Source organism: Anguilla anguilla, chromosome 6 (assembly GCF_013347855.1).
Source record: "Anguilla anguilla isolate fAngAng1 chromosome 6, fAngAng1.pri, whole genome shotgun sequence".
Classification (NCBI taxonomy): Eukaryota; Metazoa; Chordata; class Actinopteri; order Anguilliformes; family Anguillidae; genus Anguilla; species Anguilla anguilla.
In genome coordinates this window covers 13744226-13769225 of record NC_049206.1, presented here as the reverse complement: position 1 = coordinate 13769225, position 25000 = coordinate 13744226, and the positions used below count along the sequence as shown (strand labels likewise).

Sequence of the window (25000 nt, the reverse complement as noted above, 5' to 3'; positions counted from 1 at the left end):
CCACTACACCCACCAACTGAGAGCCCGCCGAAAGCTCCTTCTGCTGGGGGATGGCGGGGAAATCCGAGGGCCACTGTGAACCGGAGGAACAGGAGCAAAGTCATGGAAACAAACCCCCACAGACTAATAAAAGAGTGCGGCTTCAACATGGTCACGTGCACAACCAGCACGGTCACAGACAGCGGTTACTGAAAAGAGAGGAGTGTCAGTACACTCAGACAGAATGAGGGGCTTCACTACGCTCACAGACAGAGGGAGGGGCTTCACTGCGCTCACAGACGGGAGGGAGGGGCTTCACTACGCTCACAGACAGAGGGAGGGGCTTCACTGCGCTCACAGACAGAGGGAGGGGCTTCACTGCGCTCACAGACAGAGGGAGGGGCTTCACTGCGCTCACAGACAGAGGGAGGGGCTTCACTGCGCTCACAGACAGAGGGAGGGGTCAGCACACTCACAGGCAGGCCGTACAGAGACAGCAGGGAGTGCGAGCGGTGAGACCCACCTGCACGAGTGCCACTCCGGCCATGAGGATGAGCAGGGAGAGCCACTGATACACGCCCAGCCTGCGGCCCAGCATGGACACGGAGAACAGGGCTGTGGTCAGGATCTTCAGCTGGTATGTCACCTGGGAGACAGGGCAGTGCAGCGAGAGAGGGATGAACACAAACACAGACATAGACACAGACACAGGCACAAATAAAGACAGACAGACAGACAGACAGACAGACAGACAGACAGACTGACTGACTGACTGACTGACTGACTGACTGACTGACTGACTGACTGACTGACTGACTGACAGACAGACACACACACAGAGTCTTTAGTCTCTGCATATCCAGATCCTCGTACTGTACCTGGTATGTAGCAGCGTCCAGGTTGGACAGAGCCACATAGAGAAGGTTGTTCTGGAGCGTGTAGATGCCGGAAGGGATGGCCAACTTCAACGTTTCCATGGGCTTATTGAAGATCTCCTCTGTGAGCACCCGGTTCAGTGCTCGCAAGCTGTAGCCTTGGAAACGGGCAAGAGGAGGAGCCACATTCACAGGGTCATTACCATTCTATTATTACAAGCAGGGTGTCCAAAACTAACACAGGAATCAAACCTTTTTGCATTAACCCTCCACAAATAAATCGCACACCTCCCTTCTATTTTCAGCACACTGCACTTGAATGCCACTAAACACTCAAGACTTCTATAAAAAACCACATTACTCATAATGGAAGTGGAGACGTGGACAACCCTGCCCACTTCTCAGAAGGAGGGAGATGAGAAGTAAAGAGGCCAAAATAGAGAAGGAGAAAGAAATGAAGCAAGAAAGCAAGAGAAAAAGAGAAACAACATTCTCCCAGTCATTCTACGAACACGTGACAGTTGGGAGACCACCGCTATTTAGGAGTTGCTGGTCATGGGAGGAAAAAACACAGGTTTTCCATTCTAATTCAGTTGGACCTTTCCATTCATCAAGAGGTCAGAAACCTTTTCTACTTTCATTGCAAAGCATTATGCGTCGACCAATGGGGTTCTACCTCCAGGGAGGCATGCTTTGTAAATGCAGGAAGCGAGCAATTCATATAAAGGCTGAAATCTGGAAGCAGATGTGTGGAGAACATACATTTGTACACACAGCCGAATGCTATGCAAGTACCTTCATTCTTGAAACAACTTCAAGTCAGATAATATTAGTTAGATTTCGCAGGAACAGATTTTTGTTTGCTGTTAACCAAGACTTTTTTTTTTTTTTTTTTTTTTTTTTTTAAATATCAGGGTGGGGCAAATGTGACTCAGTTTGAGGTACTTGCAAATGCGAAACAGGAATTTGAAGGAATGCAGACCTAATGTACCAGCATTGTTAATAGTAAATCAAAGTTCATAGAAAGGGAGAACTCCAGGAAACAGAGTTACTTCTCGAAAGTGCTTGGAATCTCAGATTTCGAAGACTGAAGTTCACAGATCCTCCAGGAAACAATCAAAGACATTGCAAGGCCACACAACCGCAAAGTCTCCTATGATCTCACAGGGTACATGGGCCACTCTCTGGAAAATCATACTTCATAATGATAAGATAAGGCCCAGATCATTTTAGAAAAAACTGAGAACAGAGAGAATTTTTACAAGGCCTTTCTGCTCCCATAACAGACATGTAATAAGTCCAGGTATCAAATAGAACATCAGGAGTCAACTAATTGAAAATAGGCAACTGAGTATCTTTATCAGAATGAACGCATCCTAGCTGTGGTACTTGGGTCATGTTTCTGAACAAGACAGACCAGCTGGTTATGCAAAAATACTAACAGATACATACAAAAGCACATGCAAAAATATGATTGGGGACATGACCAGATGAGAGCACGTTGGCACACACGCACACGCACACGAACCCACTCACACACACACAAGCCCACTCACACACTCACACACACACACACACACAAACCCACTCACACACACACACACACCCCGCGGGTGCTCGGGCGGGACTCACTGTGCTCCTTGAAGACGAGCAGCGCGCAGGTGAGGATTTTGAGGAGCTCGGCGGACACCACGGCGGAGGAGGCCAGGTAGCGGGGGCCGTCCCCCTGCAGGGTGCGAGAGTAGCGCATGGTCAGCACCAGCGACGTGGTCTGCAGCACCAGCACGCCCAGCGACGCGTACTTCAGCTGCCCGGACGTCATGGAGACCAAGGACGCCCACCCCGCGGGAGGGGGCGGGGCCAGCGGGGAGAGGTCCGATTTGGACTGAGGAAGAGAAGCCATGTCAGAGAAGGACGGCATGAGCTAGAGGACAGAACTAAAAAAACCACTGAACTAAGACTCAGCAGACGCCCTTATCTGAGCCCACAAAGCATACTGACCTAATTAACTACATTCAAGATTCACACCCAGCTATTTACTTAAAGATGAAGCTGTAAGTCTCAAACTTTCTGGCATACACCCTTCATCTGTGATATGCCATTACTCCTTTGCTAGTCCTTATATACATAAGAGAGTCATGCCAGAGATCCCAGTTTTAGGTCAACACGCGAACAAGACAGCACATATTACACAACATTACCATACACTCATTTAAAACATTCAAAACCTTCTAACCAGAGCACCTCGCAATGTAAGACGAGACCGTGAGCGCATCCACCCGAGTCAGCAGCGTCACTCTGCTGAGCGCCAGAGGCGAAAGCACGTGCGACAGAGAGCGACGAACCACGACCGCTTCAGCAGCCACTTCCTCCGACGCTTAAAAAGGCGAAAACAGTGGAAACAAAGTTTACCTGAATTCCTGAACGACAGCTGGGCTCGCCGCCAGATCAAAATCAGTCATCGGACAAAGCATGCGTGCCCTGCGGCCGGCTTTCCTCTGAACTGCTGAACCGCATCGAACCTCAACGGAGCTTCCGCCACGAGAAGGTCAACTCAAACCGGAAAGAACTGCTAAATTTGGAAAATCCCTCATTTCGTTTAGATTGCAAATTTTTTTTTTTTTTTGTTATTCACATTTTAAAAAGTCTTTCTCTGCAAACAAACCAGAGCTCTGTACCGACTCCAAAGTCTCCTTGTTTGAAAAGGTACTCTCAGTGTCCAGGGTAGATATGACCTTTAAAACCACACCCCTGCGTGAGCAGGAAATGGGTCATTCTGTGAGCGTTTTGTCAGGTCTTGCGTTTCCTACCATTCACCCCCCGGTGCTCCCGGTGATTTACTGAGACATCCGCGTGGCCCTACCGGTTACCCTGCGCGCCTGCCGCGCCATCCCCGTGCGGAAAACTGTTTGTTGGGATAATAACCCAATTACGTAATGCCTCGTCCGTCCTGTCCTTAAGGAACCTGGTTATCAGGCAACAGTTTTGGAAACACTACTCTACAGGGTCAGGGATCTGAAACACCAAGTAGCCCCTGGGGAACTTAACCCAGGAGAGCGCACAGAACTGTTCAGGGAGTTTCACAATATGCTTCCAGACACCTGAACTGCGCGTCTGTCTGTCCGCCGTGTTAACGTGCAAGTAACTCTGTCTTTGTAACCATTTCACTATTCATTTAAGGCAGTCAATGGAGTACCACACTTCTATGGTCCCAGATTAAAATCCCTACACCTGGGTGCTGACAACAGTCAACACAACTTCAAAACAGGATACTTAGAGCCAGAGAACTGTGCTCTACTCTGTTTGTAAAGAGCCAGGAAGCTAAATGAGACACACTCTTATTTTACCTTGCTCGGCATTCTTAGCTCACGTTTTTCCCCTAGCAGAGGGTCCTTTTAAGGGAAAAGGCCAGTTCAAGCACTGCAGCAAACCACAACATATAAGCAAACGCTACATGAGCAGCAGAAGACTGCAAAAACCAAAGAATAAGTCAAATATAACAAGAATTTTAATCTTATATTTAGACTTAAAGTCTTATTTCCATTACTGTTTTGCTGATCAAGACAAAAAATTTGCCAATGAGGTGAGACAGTTTGACTAATTTCACGATTTGCCAACACGGTAAGAAAATTTCCCTTGACAAGCAAAAAGTAACTTAAAACAAGGAGATATTTTCCACTAGAGAGAAAGCAGTAAGATTTTAAGTCTCATTATTAAGTCTCATTGTTAAGACTTTTTTGCAGTGTACACATCTAACTGCAGTTCTTACACATCAGCTACTGACCCAGCCACGCAGACAACCCCCCCCCCTCGCCCCCCCGACCTGCCACTCTTTCAGGAAAAACACCACACTGCTGATTTCTCCAAATACCATAAACCCTGTCACACAAGCACACACAAACACGCATCCATTTCAAACTAAACACACTGCAACTCTTTCTACACAGATCATTAACATGTCACTGACACACACTTGTGCGTACTCACACACACACACAAACACAGTCATTTCAAACCCGCTCACTGCCAGTCTTTCTATAGAGACCATTCATTTCTCAAACGCACACACAGTCATATCACTTACTGCCACGCGCACACACATTTGCATGTACAAACAGCGGCATTCCTTCTACACAGTCCATAAACTTGCCTCTCTTGCACAGGTCAAACACAGGTGCACTCACACTAACAAACACACAAACACACACAAATACAGTCATTTCAATCCCCCTCACAGTCTTTCTATACCATGCATCACACAGATATCCAAGCACACAGAACCGTACAGTACACACCATGTGAATGCAGCTGCGGGGTTCTCTGTTCGTCCAGGCGGCTCAGTTCGGTTCTTGGCTCCAGCTCACCTCTTCTCACCCATGTGTGGTCAGCGAGCCGGATGGGAGACGGATATGCAGCGGACTATCAGCCTCTCCGTGTGCCCACCCCCCGCCTACTTAAACATGGCTCCCAATCCGCTGGCCTTTACGGACACGCTCCAGCCCCTGGGCCTGTCCGCGGTGCCCGCGCTAAAGGCTACGCCTGGGAGCGGCGGCGTATAAGGACACAAAACTAACAGAGAGCACACCCCTCTCCGGCTGATAACCCTGCGAGTCTCACACACACACACACACACACACACACGCATGCACACCCACCGCTATTTCACAACCACCCACATCTTAAAATTCGGCCTTCTTTTAACACCCGAGACCCACCAGAGTAACATAACATTACATAACCCTGCACCCCCGCCGACCCCAGCCGCAGAGAAGAGGACGGCGTAAATCCCGACGCTGCTACAGTGAATAAGAATGAAAAATGAACTCTCCCTGGATAAGCTGACCCAGTACTGAGAGCCCAGGGGAGTCCTGGCTCACACAGCGAGTGGGAGGACACACTGGCTTCCTTGTGTTGCCACAGTCCTGTTCCTGCTCCCGCACCCGCCCCAGCCGGCACACAGACGCTCCCGTGTGCGCTGGCACTGCCAGAAACGCACCGGGCCCCCGATAAAGCTCAGACACGTGTACAACGCGGGCCCTGTGTGCGGGGGAGCTGGTGGGGGGGATGTCATTTCCTGTGACAAAATGGTAACGGCTGTTCACTCTCTTTCACTCTCTCTCACACACATGCGTTCTGTATCTGCAAAACATGAGCCTTACCTTTACCTGTTCTGGAACACTGAATTACGGATAAGAATCATGTAGAGAAAAACTGTTAATAATTAACCACCATGTTGTAATACCACTCAAAGGAACTTTCAGTGATATTATTTGAGATGACCTTCATGACTCTGATAGGTGCCATAAATTATGAATCTGCAATCTTGATGGTTTGTAAACAAAACATTTGTAAACAAACATTTGATTACAAACATGCCGCCTTATCGGAATTCAATAACAATTAATGAAGGAAGAAATAAATACAAAGTTTCCTATAGTCGACATCACACACTGAGTACTAATGGTGTGGTATTGTCCTCTTTTAACGTACACACCTTCATCCACGCGTGAAGCGATCGTGCCATCGAAGATTCCACAGAATTCTGAAATACGCATCAGAGCAGCTAGCTTTTCTTTGACATCCCAGGCTGCTTAGGAGATCAATCCCCTCTCTACACGAGACGCTGCAAGGGCCACAATCAAGTCATCCCAGCTGCACGACCCAATCTTCTCCCACCGCCAGAGTTAAGATTTTCATTTCCTGCAGTGGATGCAAAACTGAAGCTCACAGGCTCCGTCGCAAAAAGCATACCGTCACTATCCAGACAGTGTCTTTTCATGAACTCGCCGTCGCCCGCGACGACAGACCGCCTGTTCTCTCATGAGAGCTGGCCATCGCAGGCTTCGTAACGCAGCCATTCCGCCAATGCTTCACAGACCTTGCGAGCACACTTAAATAAGCTACACTGCATGAAATGTGTTCTGCAAATAAAACTCTGTTACAACTATAATAGTTATTACAACAATAATTTATTATCCGCATTGTCTAATAAAAATAGCAAATCTATTATTGTAGAAAAGATGTAGCCTACCCCATTATTCCTGCCTAATCCACCAGTTCTGGCAACTCTAAAGAGGTTAAAAGACAGACCATGTAAGGCAAATACATGTAAATACACATACAAATATGTTACGAGCGAGTGTAAGGCTGAAGAATATTTATAATAATACCTCCTTTTACTAACAGGAGAAGAAGTAAATTTTCGCTCTGAGTAGCTCAGTACATCTAACCCCCCTGAGTTAAAAAATCAACCCACATGAGCTGGGATTTGCAACATATCATACCAAATGTATAGGGAAAAAATTGGACAGTGCCATACCAAAATTGAAGCTGCCACTACAACTAGAGACAATACAATGGCCTATCATGCACTGGCTAAAATAAACAATAATCAAATAAATAACATGAAAGTAAATCAGATGGGTTCCACTGAAATTCAATACCCCTTGCCCACAACTGAGCATGCGTCAAGTTATGCCACTTTTCAAATTAAATGAACAGAAAGTTAAACTACAAAATCTAAGACTTTCTTAAATGTGGTCCTCGTAATTCAAAGGGACAGAACCCTTCATGATTAAATGAAAAAAAAAATAAAAAAGAAAAAACAAATGCAGGCCCCTCTTTAGAACTGGATAGGATAATGCCACATGCCATGCAGATGGAGAAACTAATGGTCTGCATTTATCCTCAGGTTGTTAAAAAAATAAAAAATAAAACGACAAAAAACAATACCAGGTCAAAACCTAGTATATGGCTGGACCTAACACACTTCATCCGGCCGAGCAATGGTGTGACGTCATAACTCGGCCGACCAATGGTGTAACTTCATCACTCACACAGTCAGTCACAGACATTTGCGTTTATAGGGCTGGCCCCGCTGCTGCGGTCCAGCCAAAAAGAGACAAGGACTTTAGAAAGACAAAGAGTTTATCTGCTGTTTTCCTCCCTCGCAGGGTTTCACTTTTGGCACGGGCACTCCTTTCACAGAAAGGAGGCTATCAATATCAGGCGCCATTGTTGGGGGAGGGAGTTTGTGTGAACAGCAAGTATTTGCCTAGCTATGGTTGCAAATCCCACACTGTAACCCTGTAACTTCCGCGTTCAGGGAGAAAATGTGTTTGGAGACCGACGGCGCTGACCCAGAAGAGCGAGGTTGGGGGAAAACGGCAGTAGGCATGTCCATGACATTCCGGTAGATTGCTGACGGCGTCTCCGTCACACTCCCTCATGCATGGGCCTCAACCCACACCAAGGCCCATTCCAGGAGAAAACACACCACGCAGCTGCCATTGCTCTGCTGAATCTGGAGCCATTCTCCACAGAACTACAAACAGAATCCTTAAAGGGCCATGCCGAACTTTAAATTCAAGGTGCAAGTCTATAACTTGAATGGTGACACACTTCCCCATTAAATTTACCCTTAATACACACATAAGATAAAATGCAAATAATGACCAAAATGACAGGTCCTATAATTCCTACAATGCTTCTCTCCCCAAGTTTGAAACAGACAGGTCTAATCTCATTTTTAAAATTATAAACAAAAAAATTACAGAGAATCATACAGTATTACACTAGTTCATTGGACTATTATGCAAATCTTAATTTAAGCTACCCATGTCAATTTATAAATAAATAAGTGCTTTCCTTCCTTTTTAAAGTAATGTGCCTTGAACATACACTACATGGCATGGCCAAAAGTATGTGGACACCCCTTCTAATTCAGATACTTCAGCCGCACCCATTACTAAAAGGTGCATAAAATCAAGCATACAGTCATGCAATCTCCATAGACTAGCATTGGCAGTAGAATGGGTTGTATTGAAGAGCTCAGTGACTTTCAACGTGGCACTGTCATAGGATGCCACCATTCCAACAAGTCAGTTCATCAAATTTCGGCCCTGCTAGAGCTGCCCTAGTTCTAGTAAAGGGAAATCTTAATGCTACAGCATACAATGACAGTTTAGAGAACTTTCTGGCAACAGATTGGGGAAGGCCCTTTACTATTTCAGCATGACAATGACCTCGAGGTCCCAAAGACCTTGCTTTTATTCTTCTCTTTAAAAAAAAACTTTGTCTACTTCCAATAACCCATATGTGTAAAAGCTACAGTCTATATTTGTTAAGAAATGACAGCTCGGTGAAATCACAAAAACCTAAAACAAAAAAACAACGCCAGAATTAATGAAGGTAAAAGGCAAACTGCCAGTCCCCATGCTGTATCATCACACTCTCTGAAAACACGGTCAGTGAGGCTTCGTGAATCCCATTACCGGTGAAGCTTCCCCGCGCTGTCACTGACATTACGTCCAGAATATACATATCTAAATCAAATCAATTGAGTAACTGGGAATCCGCTGCCACTAAATACACAACTGGAAAATCAAACGCAGGTCACTTTTCAAAATGTTATCTTTACAGAAATCGCAGTACTTCCAAACACCGCAACTCCCAGAAGCGTCGTTACCCAGAAACACTCTTCGGTAAACACTGTAACGCCAATCGTGCGTGAACAGGTAATGTAATACCAGCCAATTTGTCGGTACATAGCAACAAGGATCGGACAATAGAACGTAGCGTGTATACAACTTATGATAGCTAAGAGCTAGTTATGTCAGACAGGTTAACTAGCTTTGCAACTATTATTTAAGTTCAAAGCAACGGTGCCGCAAGTTTTTGTTCGCTGTCTAGCTAAGTACCCCAACTACCTAGCCAACGATCCTGCATATTTTTCAATGAATGTGCTGCGTTCTAAAGCTAACGGTTGTGTGATGGTCTATCTAGACCGCTAGACTGTGCCATGCATAATACTGCTTGCTAGCTAGCTAGATAGCTAGCTAACTTCGCGTAACGTTAAACCTAACTAACTGTAGTGGGTCTAAATAGTGTAGCTAGTAGCGATCTGGTAATAAGTTAAATAAAGCATTTCACAAATGCTAGCTTCTAATAGCCACATTCTTCATCCGAGTGTTGTCCACTTACCTGGCACAGCGGGTTCTCAGGACGTAAGCGAGGGAATAGCCTGCTTGTTACTCAAGTGAGCCGACGCAGCCTGCTAGTTTGGTAGACCACGGTATCCTAGCTAACAATGAATATTGCTCCTCCAAGACGTGGACCTGCCACCAAGGAGTGTGGTCTTCGCACCACAGCAGCAGGAAAGACCGTCAGCAGGCCACTGCACAAGTCACCAGGAAGCTGGCAAGCTTGTAACCGTGCAGTGTCAGGCGATGTTCCTCCGTCATTTTCTCTTCTACAACTTCTGCGCTTATGGTCGTGGTTGAGTCCGAGTCCGAGTCCTGTCCTTCAAGATTGCTTAGTGAAACGCCTCTGTCCCTGCATCTAAAACAGTAAAAGTTAAAACCATCACCACCACCCTCGTCATTTTCTCGTCAAAGAATGAGTTTCCTCCATACGTGCGTTTCACGTCCCCACTGACACCTGCTGGCGCAGAGGGGTAAAACGCACTGTTGATACCTGGTGCATGGGAATCGGAATACGTTCTCAATTTATTTCGCAGAATTGCTTTATCGCAGGTAACTAGACCACGGAGGTGAACGCTACATGAAAGGGAATTCGCTGTTGTTGCAGTATTTTTGTCTAATGTAAGGTATTTAAAATAATTAACTTTAAATGAAGGGTAAGGTCTTTCTTAACCAAGTAGGCTAGGCTACTTGATTGATCAATATGTGTTAAATGATTTGCTACGTTAATCATGTCTTTATTAACTCATGCAAACTGCAATGCAGTCCTACAGTTATCAATGTATTTAAAGCACGTGTCAATTCTTGGTTTGTTTTTAAGTTTTTAAAATCTGGTTATATTTTGTCAGACCTTTTGCTTATAACAACAGTAATATAGCCTACTTTTTGTAAACAGGTTGAAAGTACAAGCATATCAAAATAAACCTGCATGATGAAAGATTTCAAAACTGACCATCATAAGTGTAGGCTACTGATGCAACAATTATTCCGGCAGTCCCAAGAAACTGAAGTTACACACATCACATTTGGATAATCTTTTATTAGCCAACAACGACACGGGAAGGCCATAGAACAATTCAAATATCTGCTAATCAAAAACTTCCATGCTTCATTGAGCGTTCCGCAACAAGATCCTCCAAACCATGACGCAAACTGGACGGATTGCTATCCAGTACTTTCCATAACGGACTGTCCGCGTCTAAAGTAATGCTGCAATTCTGACGGCTCTCATGCCATTATAGGCACACTTAATTACATGGACACGTGTAGGGGAGAGCGGGGCCAAACGTAACGAGGGGCAAAATGTAGGCTAAGACTTTTAAGGTGGATGCAGCTTGAACGACATATTTCTGGTTAAACGCGCAGAATTACCTTCTCTTTGCGTCCAACGAACGGCGGAAGATTTCCATAGCTGAAATATTTCGGGCGATATTTCCAAAAGTCTGTGTGGTCAGTGGACTATTGATTAACCAATTGATTGGATTTGTTCAACTCAGACCTGATCTTCGTATATATATTCATCTTGACTAACTTTAGGCTACATGTTGACATGTGACATCGACTGATACAGCTGTTTGGATCGAAAAAACAGACGGGAACCCGAAAATAACGTAGGCTAGGCCTACAGTCTTGGGAACGATATAGGTAGGCCATGAAAAACATATAAATGATTTTTTTAATGATTAAAGACTGTTTGTATCATATAACATGGAATTTTATTGAATTACCTTACTTTGTGTTAAGCTATTCAAACTGTAAGGTGTAACCCCGGCGAGTTTTTAGCCCACCTACGGGGTTAAATGTAACATTTCACTCCTGATACTGTACTTTCGGTCAGACTGCTAGTGAACGGTATGTTCCATAAATTACATTGTGGTGGGTAATCATAGCCAAGGGATGTAGGTTGTGTGCATTAAAAAATGATTAATCTATTTCTTGTAAGTATTTGCAGAACTGAGCCAAATACGACAACCGTTATTTCCCTGCAATTCCCAAGAAATTCACCGAACTCGTCGCTGAACTCGGCACAATCAGAGCGCTCAAGTAGGCTAGTCGCAGCCTTAGGCGTCATAGCCCACAGCTGGCCTATATTACTTCCTGCTCAGTTTACTTTCCGTTGTACACGCTTTTCAAGAGATGAAATCTCAGCAGGAAGCTGGCACAAATGGTTACTCTCATATTTAGATTATATTTAAAAAAAACACAACATGTTCAGACCTGGTTTTATATTAAAAAAAAGCAGTTAAGACTTGAGCACAAAAATGTAGCAAATGTGATAAAATACAATATAAAGCATGCTGCAGTTTACAGAAATGTAAAGCACAGACACCGAACCAGTCACACTGATGAAATATGTAACAAAAAGCAATGCTGTCCCACTTAAAGAAAAAAAGTGACAACAATATTAATGGTGGTGATTAACCTCTACCAAGACTATACATTTACAGATCTTATCTGTGATAAACAGTGCCATATTCAGAAAAAAATCATGGTTGCTCATCGTACCATATATATAGGAGCTACCCCCTCTTCCAAATTTGTGAGGGTTACTTTTTTGGTTCGAAAAGAACCCTGAAACAAAACACAAAAGCACAAAAACATTCACTGAATAGGCACCTGTATTAAGGGCCTTCTCTGAAAAAAAAAAAAAATCCATACATGACAATATTAACACACATACACTTTTTTGTTTATTTTTACTGAAAACGTACAATACTTTCATCGAAAACCCAGGAAAAGGGTTTGATTGGCACATAAAATAAAATGCAAACTATGTACTCTGGACAAGGGTGGCTGATCATTTTTGGCATATCAAACCACACTTTCCCTTGAGTTTCTCTTTCAGACGACTACTCTAGGTGCACTTTAATGTAACACTGACATCTGGACAATTTTTATAGCATTTATTGGCCCCCAGCTCTCAAGCAAAAATGGCCATCGTACAAACCTGGAAATGCATGATTGCAGAAGTAGTCCTGTAGGATGTAGTGCACATATTGAAAGGTTCCATCAGAAGAGCTGACAGTGCTTTAAACATTTTTCAGAATGGCACAAAAAGTTTGTGGTGACTGATGGAATCTGTGGGAGGGGAGGCAGGGGTAATTCTGATCTGAAGTGGAGGATGAGTTGTTCGGTGTATTACTTGAGTCTCCATCTTTGACATTTTGGGACCATTGTAGACCATCAGAACACCAAGGCCCAACATGCTCTGGTTCACTGGCTTAAACAGAGCAAGCTGCAATGTTTCAGGTGACCCATGGGGTTAACCACAATTAACCTTTGAATCGTGACAAGGGAAGTAGGTATGTGCTTCTGTAAGTCACCTGTGTGTAACACGTAATCCACAAACGCCAGCTTCCTAAACCATACCAGTCACCAGCACTCCACAAGTAACAAAAACTGAAATAAGTTTTTTGGCTTCATCATGAGAACAGCTTTCCCCAAAAACAGGCCTGAGCCACAACAGAACAAATACTGAAGAGTCAATATTACAAGCATATTCCCCTGACCGAGTGACAGAAAAGGAAACAAGTTGGAGAAAGGAGCCACCCAGAATGGGTACCGCTGGGAGCTGTCTAGCCTGCTCGGTCCGGTGTCCATTCTGTCCATGTCTCTCCGCTCCTTTTTAGGTTCCTCAAAGGACAAGACCCTCCTTACTTTTTAGACACACAATATAAAAACATGTTCCGACAAGCCCCAACCCCATCTATAGAGAACATTTGCAAAAAATATATAAAAAGCTGAGAAACCAACCAGCGGACTTAGTGATTTATGGTTTGATATATGTATACATAGCATATATTTTTTGGAGCCATGCATGGGGGTAATATTTAGCGTGACGGTGATCTGTATTTGTGAATAGCAGGTGCTGAATGTGAAGAGTGGGCGGGAGGGAGTTCTGTTCGTGCCCTGGGCGGGGGGGGGGGGGGCAGGGGATAGTGTGGGCCGGGTGTAGTTGGAGCGAGGGACGGGGGGAGTCCGGGCGGGGTGTCTCTAGGCGTACGCCTGCATGCCACCGTGCAGGCTCTGCGCCTTCTGCTCCTCCAGCGGGGCCTGCTGCTCGGGGAGGTGCGTGCGTCGGGCGGGGGCCGGGGCGCGGACGTTCCCCAGGGGGGTGGGGCTGGTGGTGACGTCAGACCAGTCTGAGTTGGAGTGGGGGGAGGACGAAGACCAGGGGTCGGGGGACTCCGGGGAGGGGGTGAGGTAAGGGTTCTCGCCGGGCGGGTGCGGCGGGTGGCCGGGGGTGGCGCCCTCCGACCCGGCCGGGGTGTAGCTGTGCTGGGAGGGAGGGGTGGGGTACTTATCCACGGGGCTCTGCTGGTAGGCGGGGAGCTGGCGGCACTGGGCGTCGGCCGGCCTGTGGGCGTGGGGGAGGGAGTGGGCGTGCAGGTAGGGATGGGGGTGGGACAGGGAGTGGGGGAGGCCCATTTTGGGCGGCGGGTACATCAGGCCCTGGGGGCGGAGCGAGTGGGAAGGGCCCTGGTCCTGCGTGGGCGGAGCCATCATCTGGAAGGTGACGACGGGGGGGAGCTGCTCATGGCTCATGGGGCCGGGGGGGCAGGGCTGGCGCCTCTGCTGAAGCCCGGGGTGCAGCATGCCCAGCTGGTGCGGCAGGAGCCCGAACCCCCGGCCCATGTAGCTGTGCTGGGGGAGCTCCGCCCAGCCCTGCTGCTGCTGCTGCTGCTGCTGCTGCTGCCCCAGCATGTGATTGACAGGTGGTAGGAGTGGCCCCCGGGCAGGCTGGTTGCCTACCATTGAGGGCGAGGTGGCCGTGTTAGCACCACCGGTGCCGACACCCTCTCCTCCGTTTGCATGGGGAGACTCCAGGGAGTCGACGGGAGACAGCGTGACCGAACTCTCCGACAGCCCCCCGCCCTTGGTGGCCTTGTCGTCGACTCCCCCCTCGCCATCACCCCCGGCGACCGGCCCCTCCCCTCCGGCAGGCTTCTTCCTCCGCCTGGCCTTCATGTCCTTCAGCTCCCTCGCGGTCCCGCCCCCCGCTTTGGCGCCCCCGCGCCTGCTCTTCTTCCCCTGGGGGTGGGACCCCGGGAAGGCTCCGCCTCCGCCGCACGCCAGGGCGGGGTGCCCGGAGGCCCCGCCCAGGTGCCCGGCGTGCGGGCTGTGGATCAGGTTGTACTGGTCCAGGAGGCGCACGATGTCGTGGTGCATGCGCTCCAGCGCCGAGTCGCGCGGCAGCCGGTCCATGTGGTCCGTGATGTCACGGTTGGCGAAGTGGTCCAGCAGGATCTGCGCCGCCTTGAAGCTGCCCTCCCGGGCGGCCAGGAACAGGGGCGTCTCCTCCTGGGGAAACGGGAGGCCCGGCGTGAGACAGAAAGACCCGGAGCAAATGGAAGGGAGGAAAAGACAGGGGGAGGCTGAGAGGACGCACGCACCTTGTTGTCCTGCATGTCCCTGTTGGCTCCGTTCTTAAGCAGCACCAGGGTTGCCTCTATGTTGTTGACGGCCGCTGCCCAGTGCAGGGCTGACTTGCCTGGGGCAGAGAGGGGAGAAGGGGGGGCATCAGCCTGGAGGTCTGTCTCAGGCCAAACTCCACTGAAAGCCAGGAGGTCTGTCATAGGCCAAACTCTACTGAAAGCCAGGAGGTCTGTCATAGGCCAAACTCTACTGAAAGCCAGGAGGTCTGTCATAGGCCAAACTGTACTGAAAGGCTGGAGGTCTGTCATAGGCCAAACTCTACTGAAAGGCTGGAGGTCTGTCATAGGCCAAACTCTACTGAAAGGCTGGAGGTCTGTCATAGGCCAAACTCTACTGAAAGCCAGGAGGTCTGTCATAGGCCAAACTCTACTGAAAGGCTGGAGGTCTGTCAGAGGCCAAACTCAGTGCCTCAGTGTTCAGGGCTCTTACCGTGGTCGTCCACAGCGTTGATGTCGGCGTGGCAGTGCACCAGCTCCTCCACCATGTCCTCCACCGCCAGGCGGGCGGCCAGGATCAGCGGCGTAGTGCCGTCGTTCATCCGAGCGTCCAGCTCCGTCGCACGGTTCCGCAGGAGGATCTGAGGGGAGAGGGCGGAGAGAGGGGCGTGTCAGTCTGAGGGGGAGGAGAGATGGGCGTGTCAGTCTGAGGGGGAGGAGAGATGGGCGTGTCAGTCTGGGGGGAGGGGAGAGGGGCGTGACAGTCTGAGGGGGGAGGAGAGATGGGCGTGTCAGTTCTTAGGGTGAGAAGAGAGAGGTGTGTCAGTCTGAGGTGAGAGGGCGGAGAGAGGGGCGTGTCAGTCTGAGAGGGCGGAGAGAGGGGCGTGTCAGTCTGAGGGGGGAGGAGAGATGGGCGTGTCAGTCTGGGGGGAGGGGAGAGGGGCGTGACAGTCTGAAGGGGGAGGAGAGAGGGGCGTGACAGTCTGAAGGGGGAGGAGAGAGGGGCGTGACAGTCTGAAGGGGGAGGAGAGAGGGGCGTGTGAGTCTCAGGGGAGGAAACAGGAGCGTATCAGTCCGGGGGGGAGGAGGGAGGGGTGTGTCAGTCTGAAGGGGGATGGGAGAAGGGGCGTGTCTGTTTGAGGAGGGAGGAGACAGGGGCGTGTCAGTATTGGAGGAGAGTGACAGCAGGTCTCGGGAGGACTGCTTTTACCTGGAAGACTCCCTGGGCGTCGGCCGCCACGGCGGCATGCAGGGGGGTGCGGCCCATGTTGTCATGCGCGTTGGCGTCGGCGCCGGCGTCCAGCAGCCTCTTGGCGGCGTCGGCGCGGGAGTAGCGGGCGGCCAGGTGCAGGGCGGTCTCTCCGGTGCGGTCCGTCTGGGCCACGAGCGACGCCCCCCCGGTGATCAGGTCGGTGATGACGGAGGGCCCCGGCTCTTCCCCCCCGCTGTCCTCCTCCTCCTCTCCCAGCAGGCCACAGCACTCCTGGGCTCCGCCGCCCCTCAGCGAGGCCAGCATCAGGGGTGTAAATCCGTCTGAGATACACAGACAGTGCCCTGCTAAACACCCTATAGCTAGCTAGCCAGGCCCTGTAACACTCTCTGGTTCACATATTCAGAAACACATACACTCTCACGTACACACACGCACACACGCATAGACACATACGCGCACACACACAAACACACACACACACACACACACACATACACACACACGCATAGACACACGCGCACACACACACACACACACTCGCGCACACACACACACACACACACACACGCGCATGCACGCACACGCACGCACGCACGCACACACACACGCACACACACGCACACACACGCACACACACACACACACACACACACAGTTTCCCGGTACCTGGCCCCTTGGCGTCGATGTCCAGGCAGTCGGAGTCGAGCTGGGACTGGGGCGGGGTCAGGGGGATGTCGGCCGCTTTGCGGTGCTGCAGGGTCCACTCCCTCCGGTCCACCTCTCCTCCGTCCACGCCGGCGGGCAGCAGGGGGTTGTCCTCCATCTGCAGCAGGGGGAGGGGAGGGGACAGACAGTGAGCCGCTGAGACGCGGGGGTGCGGGGCGGTGGAAAGCCAGTGGAGACGCAAACAGCTGTGGGCTCACCTTCATTTTCTTGGGCTGGCAGCTCTCCTCGGGCCAGTGCTGGCTCTGGCTGCAGTCCACCAAACCATCCTTCGACTTGACAACGCTCCTGAGGGAAGTGGAGCAGGGACGCAGTTTCGGTTACTTTGTGCCAGGCGGGACATTGGTGTGCCAGGGCATAATGAAGCACTGTGCCAGGGCTAAGTGCTGCGTAGAATTAAACAATACGGCTCGAGAGGCCGTGCTGTATCGTGAATGCAGTCACGGCTGCAGGGGTGTTGCTAAGCACGACGCAAAGGCTGCGTTCACAAGCCAGCACAGCTTCTCCTGCCATGTTCCTTTCATAAAACGGGTACAGCGTAAAGAAATGAACTGATGACACAGTATTATGATGTTTGATTAACTATCGCTGTATCGGATTTACAGTCATTATAGAACTCCTTAGAATCCAGAATCAAAACAACTCTTTTTGTAACTGAGGGTCTCACTCAATGTCGGACATTAAATTAGACTGATTAGAATTCGTAGTATTCATTTTCAGTGTGGAACACTAAAGGCCAGACTTTCAGACAGTTTGTTTAAGGTGTTAGCTCCAGTACCATCAATGTTTCCATTGCTTCCATTGGTAAAGAGGTTTGCATGTACAAAAAACCCTTTTCATATACTAAAACTGCTAGCAGGTCTTTAATTTGGTAGCAGTGTATCCGTTATTCTGAGTCTGGGTCTTAGTCTTGGAGAAACTCACTTCAAGGCGAAGTCATCCTGGCCCAGGGGCTCACTGCGTTTGCGGTCCCGGAGGAAGAATCCCTCGGGCAGCCACAGGGGGGCGCTCTTGCGCTTGCGTTTGACGGCCAGCACGCCCAGCAGCAGAAAGAGCAGTAGCATGACGACCACGACGGCGCCAATAACGTACATCAGGAACGATGGCTTCTCCTCCCCAGGAATGCCTGAAGGGGGGGGGGGGGGGGGGTGTACGGTTAGCTTTTCCACATTCTGCACACGCTCTGTTCACCATGAGGGCTAATGGAACCTGGGAGGGGGGGGGGCACTCACTTGTGACAGAGACCAGGGGGTAGGACAGCGGGGTTTTGATGTGCTGGGCAGCGATGTAGGAGGCCGCCTGCTCGGTGCTGGAGAAGCACTCCTTACCAGTCTGCGCACACTGCCGGTTGTCAATCTCCAGGTACACTTTGGACCTGCCGCGGGGTGGGGGAGGGGCACACGAGAAGCTTCGTCATTCGTTAAACGCTAAATGACTTAAATTCAAATGAATAATTAAATACAGTGTAAATGGTATAGAAAAAATTGTGTTAGTCGCTCTGGATAAGAGCATCAGCTAAAAGGCCTTTTTTTGTTTTTTATTCAAAATGCAAAAATGGATAAAAATTCGATTTCAAATCGACGTTTTCCTTAACGTCCTCGATCGAGGTCGCGTGAAAACGGTGTCCAAAGACGACGATGACGGAAGCAAAGGGGAGAGCGAGAAAAGAGAAATCCGGGCAGGGCTCTTACCCGATCACCTCCTCCCCCTGCTCCCGTTTTCCCCTCTGCTGGAGCGGCGCGGCCCCCGCGCCCTGGCCCCGCCTGGGCCCCTCCCCGCGCCCCGGCCCCTCCCCCGGCCCCTCGGGGCCGTAGTAGGGCACGATGGTCTTGCAGCGCAGGTTGGTGCGCAGCAGCATGCTCAGCGAGCGCAGGAAGGCCTGCAGGTCCTTGCGCAGCTCGTCCGGCTGCAGCCGCACCACCAGCACCAGCTCGCCGTCCGCCACGCGCTCCGCCTCCCCGCCGGCGCAGTCCAGCCCGTCCCAGCCGCACGCCTCCGTGTTGCAGCTGCGGTCGCAGTGACCGTTGCCGTAGTGGTCGGCGCAGTAGTCGTTGTACCTGAGGGGGAGGAGTCGGGGAAGGGGAGGAGCTGAGAGGAGGGCGACAGTTTCGAACCCCGCCCCCGACGGCAATTTACGTCAGGGGCGTCGCACTTGACGCGTGGAGGCCCGCAGCGTTGCTAGGGCTTCGGGGTTTCCCTAACGTTCAACAGGGACATCTGATGATGCTAGCAATCCCGCTACGCAAATTTCAATGGGGGCGACATAGCTCAGGAGGTAAGACCGATTGTCTGGCAGTCGGAGGGTTGCCGGTTCAAACCCCGCCCTGGGCGTGTCGAAGTGTCCTTGAGCAAGTCACCTAACCCCTAACTGCTCTGGCGAATGAGAGGCATCTATTGTAAAGCGCTTTGGATAAAAGCGCTATATAAATGCAGTCCATTTACCATTTACCATTTACCATTCAATGGGGCAAGCTCCCCACAGCGATTTGTGATTTACCCAAGTGAAATACGCCTTTAACAACCGCCGGGCCGTGATTCCTCCGCGTACCTGCAGGGGATGCTGGCGGTCTGGCACTCGAAGCTGTCGAAGAGGCAGCCGGGGTTGTCGCACTGGCGGTCGCAGCGGCCGTTGCGGAAGAGCTCCCAGCAGGGCACGGGGGCGGAGCAGCGGGCCCAGGGGTCGAGGCGGTGCAGGGAGCAGTCGCCGCCGTCCCACTCGCACTCGCGCCGGTTGCACTGCACGTCGCACACGCCGTCCCCCAACCGCTGGGCGCACTCCGGGTCCGAGCAGGCCGACGACGACGCCAGCTCGCACCGCTTGCCCGAGAAGGGGGCGGGGCACCGGCAGGTGTAGTGGGCGGGGCCGCGGGGGTCCGGCAGGCAGGTGCCGCCGTTCTGGCAGAGCAGGTAGCCCTGAGAGGAGAAAGGAGGGCTTCAGCACTTCATACAGCACACACTCACTGACAGTCATCAGGACTCAGACACACACACACACACACACACACACACTCACTGACAGTCATCAGGACTCAGACACACACACACACACACACACTCACTGACAGTCATCAGGACTCAGACACACACACACACACACACACACACACACTCACTGACAGTCATCAGGACTCAGACACACACACACACACACACACACACACACTCACTGACAGTCATCAGGACTCAGACACACACACTCACACACACACACTCACTGACAGTCATCAGGACTCAGACACACACACACACACACACACACACACTCACTGACAGTCATCAGGACTCAGACACACACACACACACACACACACACACACTCACTGACAGTCATAAGGACTCAGACACACACACACACACACACACACACACACACTCACTGACAGTCATCAGGACTCAGACACACACACACACACACACACACACACACACTCACTGACAGTCATCAGGACTCAGACACACACACACACACACACTCATTTACAGTCATCAGGACTCAGACACACACACACACACACACACACACTCATTTACAGTCATCAGGACTCAGACACACACACACACACACACACACTCATTTACAGTCATCAGGACTCAGACACACACACACACACACACACACTCATTTACAGTCATCAGGACTCAGACACACACACACACACACACACACTCACTGACAGTCATCAGGACTCAGACACACACACACACACACACACACACACACACACTCACTGACAGTCATCAGGACTCAGACACACACACACACACACACACACACACTCATTTACAGTCATCAGGACTCAGACACACACACACACACACACACTCATTTACAGTCATCAGGACGCAGGCACACACACACACACACACACTCATTTACAGTCATCAGGACTCAGACACACACACACACACACACACACTCACTGACAGTCATCAGGACTCAGACACACACACACACACACACACACACACTCACTGACAGTCATCAGGACTCAGACACACACACACACACACACACACACTCACTGACAGTCATCAGGACTCAGACACACACACACACACACACACACTCATTTACAGTCATCAGGACTCAGACACACACACACACACACACACACTCATTTACAGTCATCAGGACTCAGACACACACACACACACACTCATTTACAGTCATCAGGACTCAGACACACACACACACACACACACACACTCATTTACAGTCATCAGGACTCAGACACACACACACACACACACACACACACACACTCACTCACTGACAGTCATCAGGACTCAGACACACACACACACACTCACTGACAGTCATCAGGACTCAGACACACACACACACACACACTCATTTACAGTCATCAGGACTCAGACACATACACATACATATACACACGCACACACATACATCAGAACATATGAAGCTGTGTATATTACCCAGGCTTTGTTTCAGTATACACTGGGTAGGTCATTTATGTAAGCATATAGATATTGGGATGCAAGCTGTAGAAATGGATGTAAAGCCTACTTATATAGTGCAGATGGTTATTTCAAGGCATCCATTGGCAAAGGCTTCAGACATTTACCATTTTAGCACAGAAGCAATGTGGAAATTTCTATACAAAGAAAAGCAACTCTTAGCTACTTCCTAGACCTAGTTGTTCTTAAAGGTAACAATGGGGGAAAGCAGAGGGGGACACATAAGGCGTTTTATTGGTGTTCTTTTTCACTAGGGCGCAGTTACATGCAGTACAGTATTTGAGCATCCTCGTGTATGAGAGTTTTCCACAGTAGCCTGTAGCACACTGCATACACAGTGTGGCACTGTGTAGAGTCCCTACCTGAGATTTGCTTCCTCACCACTTCCATAGGCAGCATGAGGACAAGACCAAGAGTTAGGAGTGAGACGCGTTTTAGGGGAGAGAACTGGCAGTTACACAGGGAACCCCAACAGCGTTAGGGCACAGAGTTCTGAGGGGGGTGGGGGGGGGGGCGTACCCCAGAACACCCCCGCGCTCAATGTCACTCGAACACTGAGCTACTCGAACACGACTCACCGGCTTGCAGTCGCAGCTGTAGCCGTGCGCCGAGCTGCTGTTCACCGAGCACACGCCCCCATTGTGACACGGGCTGGAGCGACACAGGTCCAGCATGAGCTCGCAGTGCCGTCCTGAAACGCAGAGGAAAACAGGGGGGGGTGGCACAGAGGGAGGGGGCAGACAGGGGTAAAGAAAGAGGAGGGGAGAGAGGAGAGCGAGATGGAGAAAAGGTTTGAGAACAGGAAGTGTGTCTGAAGGCAAGCTTCCTGTGACCTCACGCCAGACAAGAACAACCGGGGCACACAGACTCAGCATGCCTCTGAACCTGATGGACGCCTGCATCGCGTGCCGTCCGGCGAGCTCAGGTGTGCCGTGAGAAATATCCTCATCCCATTTCAAAAGCTCGAATGAATTTAAACAACGGGGGGTTCACAATGAGCACGTACTGCATCAAAGTCCATTTCTGTGTGCGCGTATGTAAATCTGTGAGTATGTACACACTTAACGTGTGTGAAACAGCGCGTGCACGTTACGCCCGCGCGAACGCGTGTGCGCGTACCTGTGTAACCTAGGCGACAGCGGCACTCGTAGTTGTTGGGCAGCTGCACGCAGTCCAGGGTGCCGGGGGCGTGGCAGGGTGCGGACAGGCACTCGTTGATGTCGCCCTCGCAGTACTGGCCCGTGAAGCCGGGCGGGCAGAGGCAGGTGAAGCGGCCCAGGCCGTCCACACACCGCCCGCCGTGCAGACAGCGCGGGCCCTCGGGGGCCACAGCCGGGTCGCACTCGTCAACGTCCACCTCACACCGCAGACCTGCGCGGGCCAGAGGGGACGGTCAGAACCCTGCTGCCGGGAAACCCAAACACACGCACACGAGACAACCAAGCACACAAACGCGTGCGCACACACACACACACACACGAGAGCGTACACACACACACACACGCACAGACACACACACAAGCACACGAGAGCGTACACACACACACACACACACAGACACACAAGCACACGAGAGCGTACACACACACACAGACACACAAGCACACGAGAGCGTACACACACACACACACACACACACAGACACACAAGCACACGAGAGCATACACACACGCACAAAGACACACAAGCACACGAGAGCGTACACACACACACACAGAGACACACAAGCACACGAGAGCGTACACACACACACGCACACGCACACACACACACACACACACACACACAGACACACAAGCACACGAGAGCGTACACACACACACACACACACACACACACACACACACGCACACGCCTGTGCCCAGCCCACCTTGTGTCCCTGGAGGACAGGTGCAGTAGAAGCGGTTGGCCAGGTTCAAGCAGGTGCCCCCGTGCAGGCAGGGGTGGGACTGGCACTCATCCACATCGTACTGGCAGTTCACCCCCTGGTACCCATCTTTACACTGAGAGAGAGAGAGAGAGAGAGTGTGAGTGAGTACGAGAGAGAAAGAGAGAGAGAGAGAGTGTGAGTGAGTACGAGAGAGAGAGAGAGAGAGAGAGAGGGGTCAGATTCACCCCCTGGTACCCATCTTTACACTGAGAGAGAGTATGAGCGAGAGAGATTGAGTGAGTGCGAGAGAGAGAGAGAGGAGTCTGATTCTCAGCCTGGTACCCATCTGTACACTGAGAGACAGCGACACTCAGATGTGCTTCAGTGCGAGTAATGTACTTTAACGGGGGTGTGTGTACCTGGCACTCGTACATCCCCAGGTAGTCCACACAGGTGCCGCCGTTCTTGCAGGGGTTGGACTGGCACTCGTCCACCTCCACCTGGCAGTAGCTGCCGGTGTAGCCGGGCTGGCACTCGCAGCGGTGAGTGCGCCCCTCGTCCTGGCAGCGCCCGCCGTGCTGGCACACCCTGTCCACCGGTACACCTGCCAGGGAGCCGAGCATCACCATACAGGCACAGGGACGCATGTCGAGTACCAGTACTGTGGGTTTCTGTGTGCGTGTGTGTGTGTGCGTGTGTAAGGTCATGTGTATGGGTTTCCTGTGTGTGTGTGTGCGTGTGTGCGCGTGTGTAAGGTCATGTGTATGGGATTCCTGTGTGTGTGTGTGCGTGTGTGTGTGTGCGTGTGTGTGTGTGTGTGTGTGTGTGTGCGTGTGTGTGTGTGCGTGTTTGTGTAAGGTCATGTGTATGGGTTTCCTTGCGCATGTGTAAATCATGTGTACCGGTTTCTGTATGTGCGTGCGTGTGTGTGTGCGCGTGTGTAAGGTCATGTGTATGGGATTCCTGTGTGTGTGTGTGTGTGTGTGTAAGGTCATGTGTACGGGTTTCCATGTGCGAGCGTGTTTACGTGTGTGAGCCCATGTGTATGGGTTTTCTGTGTGTGTGTGTGTGCGTGCGTGTGTAAGGTCATGTGTATAGGATTCCTGTGTGTGTGTGTGTGTGTGTGTAAGGTCATGTGTATGGGATTCCTGTGTGTGCGTGTTTGTGTGTGTAAGGTCATGTGTATGGGTTTCCTTGCGCATGTGTAAATCATGTGTACCGGTTTCTGTATGTGCGTGCGTGTGTGTGTGCGCGTGTGTAAGATCATGTGTATGGGATTCCTGTGTGTGTGTGTGCGCGCGTGTGTAAGGTCATGTGTATGGGATTCCTGTGTGTGTGTGTGCGCGCGTGTGTAAGGTCATGTGTATGGGATTCCTGTGTGTGTGTGTGCGCGCGTGTGTAAGGTCATGTGTATGGGTTTTCTGTGTGTGTGTGTGTGTGTGTGTAAGGTCATGTGTATGGGTTTTCTGTGTGTGTGTGTGTGTGTGTGTAAGGTCATGTGTATG

The 25000-nt window shown here is 50.6% G+C and overlaps 2 protein-coding genes across 7 annotated transcripts in view; both read right to left on the bottom strand.

Moving 5' to 3' along the window:
• LOC118229792 (UDP-N-acetylglucosamine transporter-like) overlaps window positions 1–10289 on the bottom strand; it is a 13503-nt gene extending 3214 nt beyond the window's left edge. The window contains exons 1-5 of one of the 5 annotated variants that reach the window (XM_035422142.1): window positions 9837–10289; window positions 2487–2739; window positions 858–1012; window positions 503–625; window positions 1–73 (exon numbers count right to left, since the gene is read on the bottom strand). The exon at window positions 1–73 is cut by the window's left edge and continues 102 nt beyond it. In XM_035422142.1, the coding sequence (XP_035278033.1) occupies window positions 1–73; window positions 503–625; window positions 858–1012; window positions 2487–2676 (541 nt within the window). In that variant the 5' untranslated portion in view covers window positions 2677–2739; window positions 9837–10289. Of the gene's footprint in view, window positions 74–502; window positions 626–857; window positions 1013–2486; window positions 2740–3266; window positions 4616–5149; window positions 6328–6348; window positions 7598–9836 lie in introns of those variants that run through there. The other 4 variants (XM_035422144.1, XM_035422141.1, XM_035422145.1 and 1 more) reach the window with 4 other exon arrangements.
• Window positions 10290–10854: 565 nt separating this feature from the next.
• LOC118229813 (neurogenic locus notch homolog protein 2-like) overlaps window positions 10855–25000 on the bottom strand; it is a 51236-nt gene continuing 37090 nt past the window's right edge. For both annotated transcript variants that reach the window (XM_035422212.1, XM_035422214.1), the window contains exons 21-34: window positions 23915–24099; window positions 23496–23628; window positions 22745–22996; window positions 22204–22316; window positions 19692–20056; window positions 18835–19200; window positions 18376–18518; window positions 18068–18269; window positions 17344–17431; window positions 17087–17243; window positions 16418–16740; window positions 15701–15848; window positions 15229–15326; window positions 10855–15136 (exon numbers count right to left, since the gene is read on the bottom strand). In XM_035422212.1, the coding sequence (XP_035278103.1) occupies window positions 13829–15136; window positions 15229–15326; window positions 15701–15848; window positions 16418–16740; window positions 17087–17243; window positions 17344–17431; window positions 18068–18269; window positions 18376–18518; window positions 18835–19200; window positions 19692–20056; window positions 22204–22316; window positions 22745–22996; window positions 23496–23628; window positions 23915–24099 (3881 nt within the window). In that variant the 3' untranslated portion in view covers window positions 10855–13828. The remainder of the gene's footprint in view (window positions 15137–15228; window positions 15327–15700; window positions 15849–16417; window positions 16741–17086; window positions 17244–17343; window positions 17432–18067; window positions 18270–18375; window positions 18519–18834; window positions 19201–19691; window positions 20057–22203; window positions 22317–22744; window positions 22997–23495; window positions 23629–23914; window positions 24100–25000) is intronic.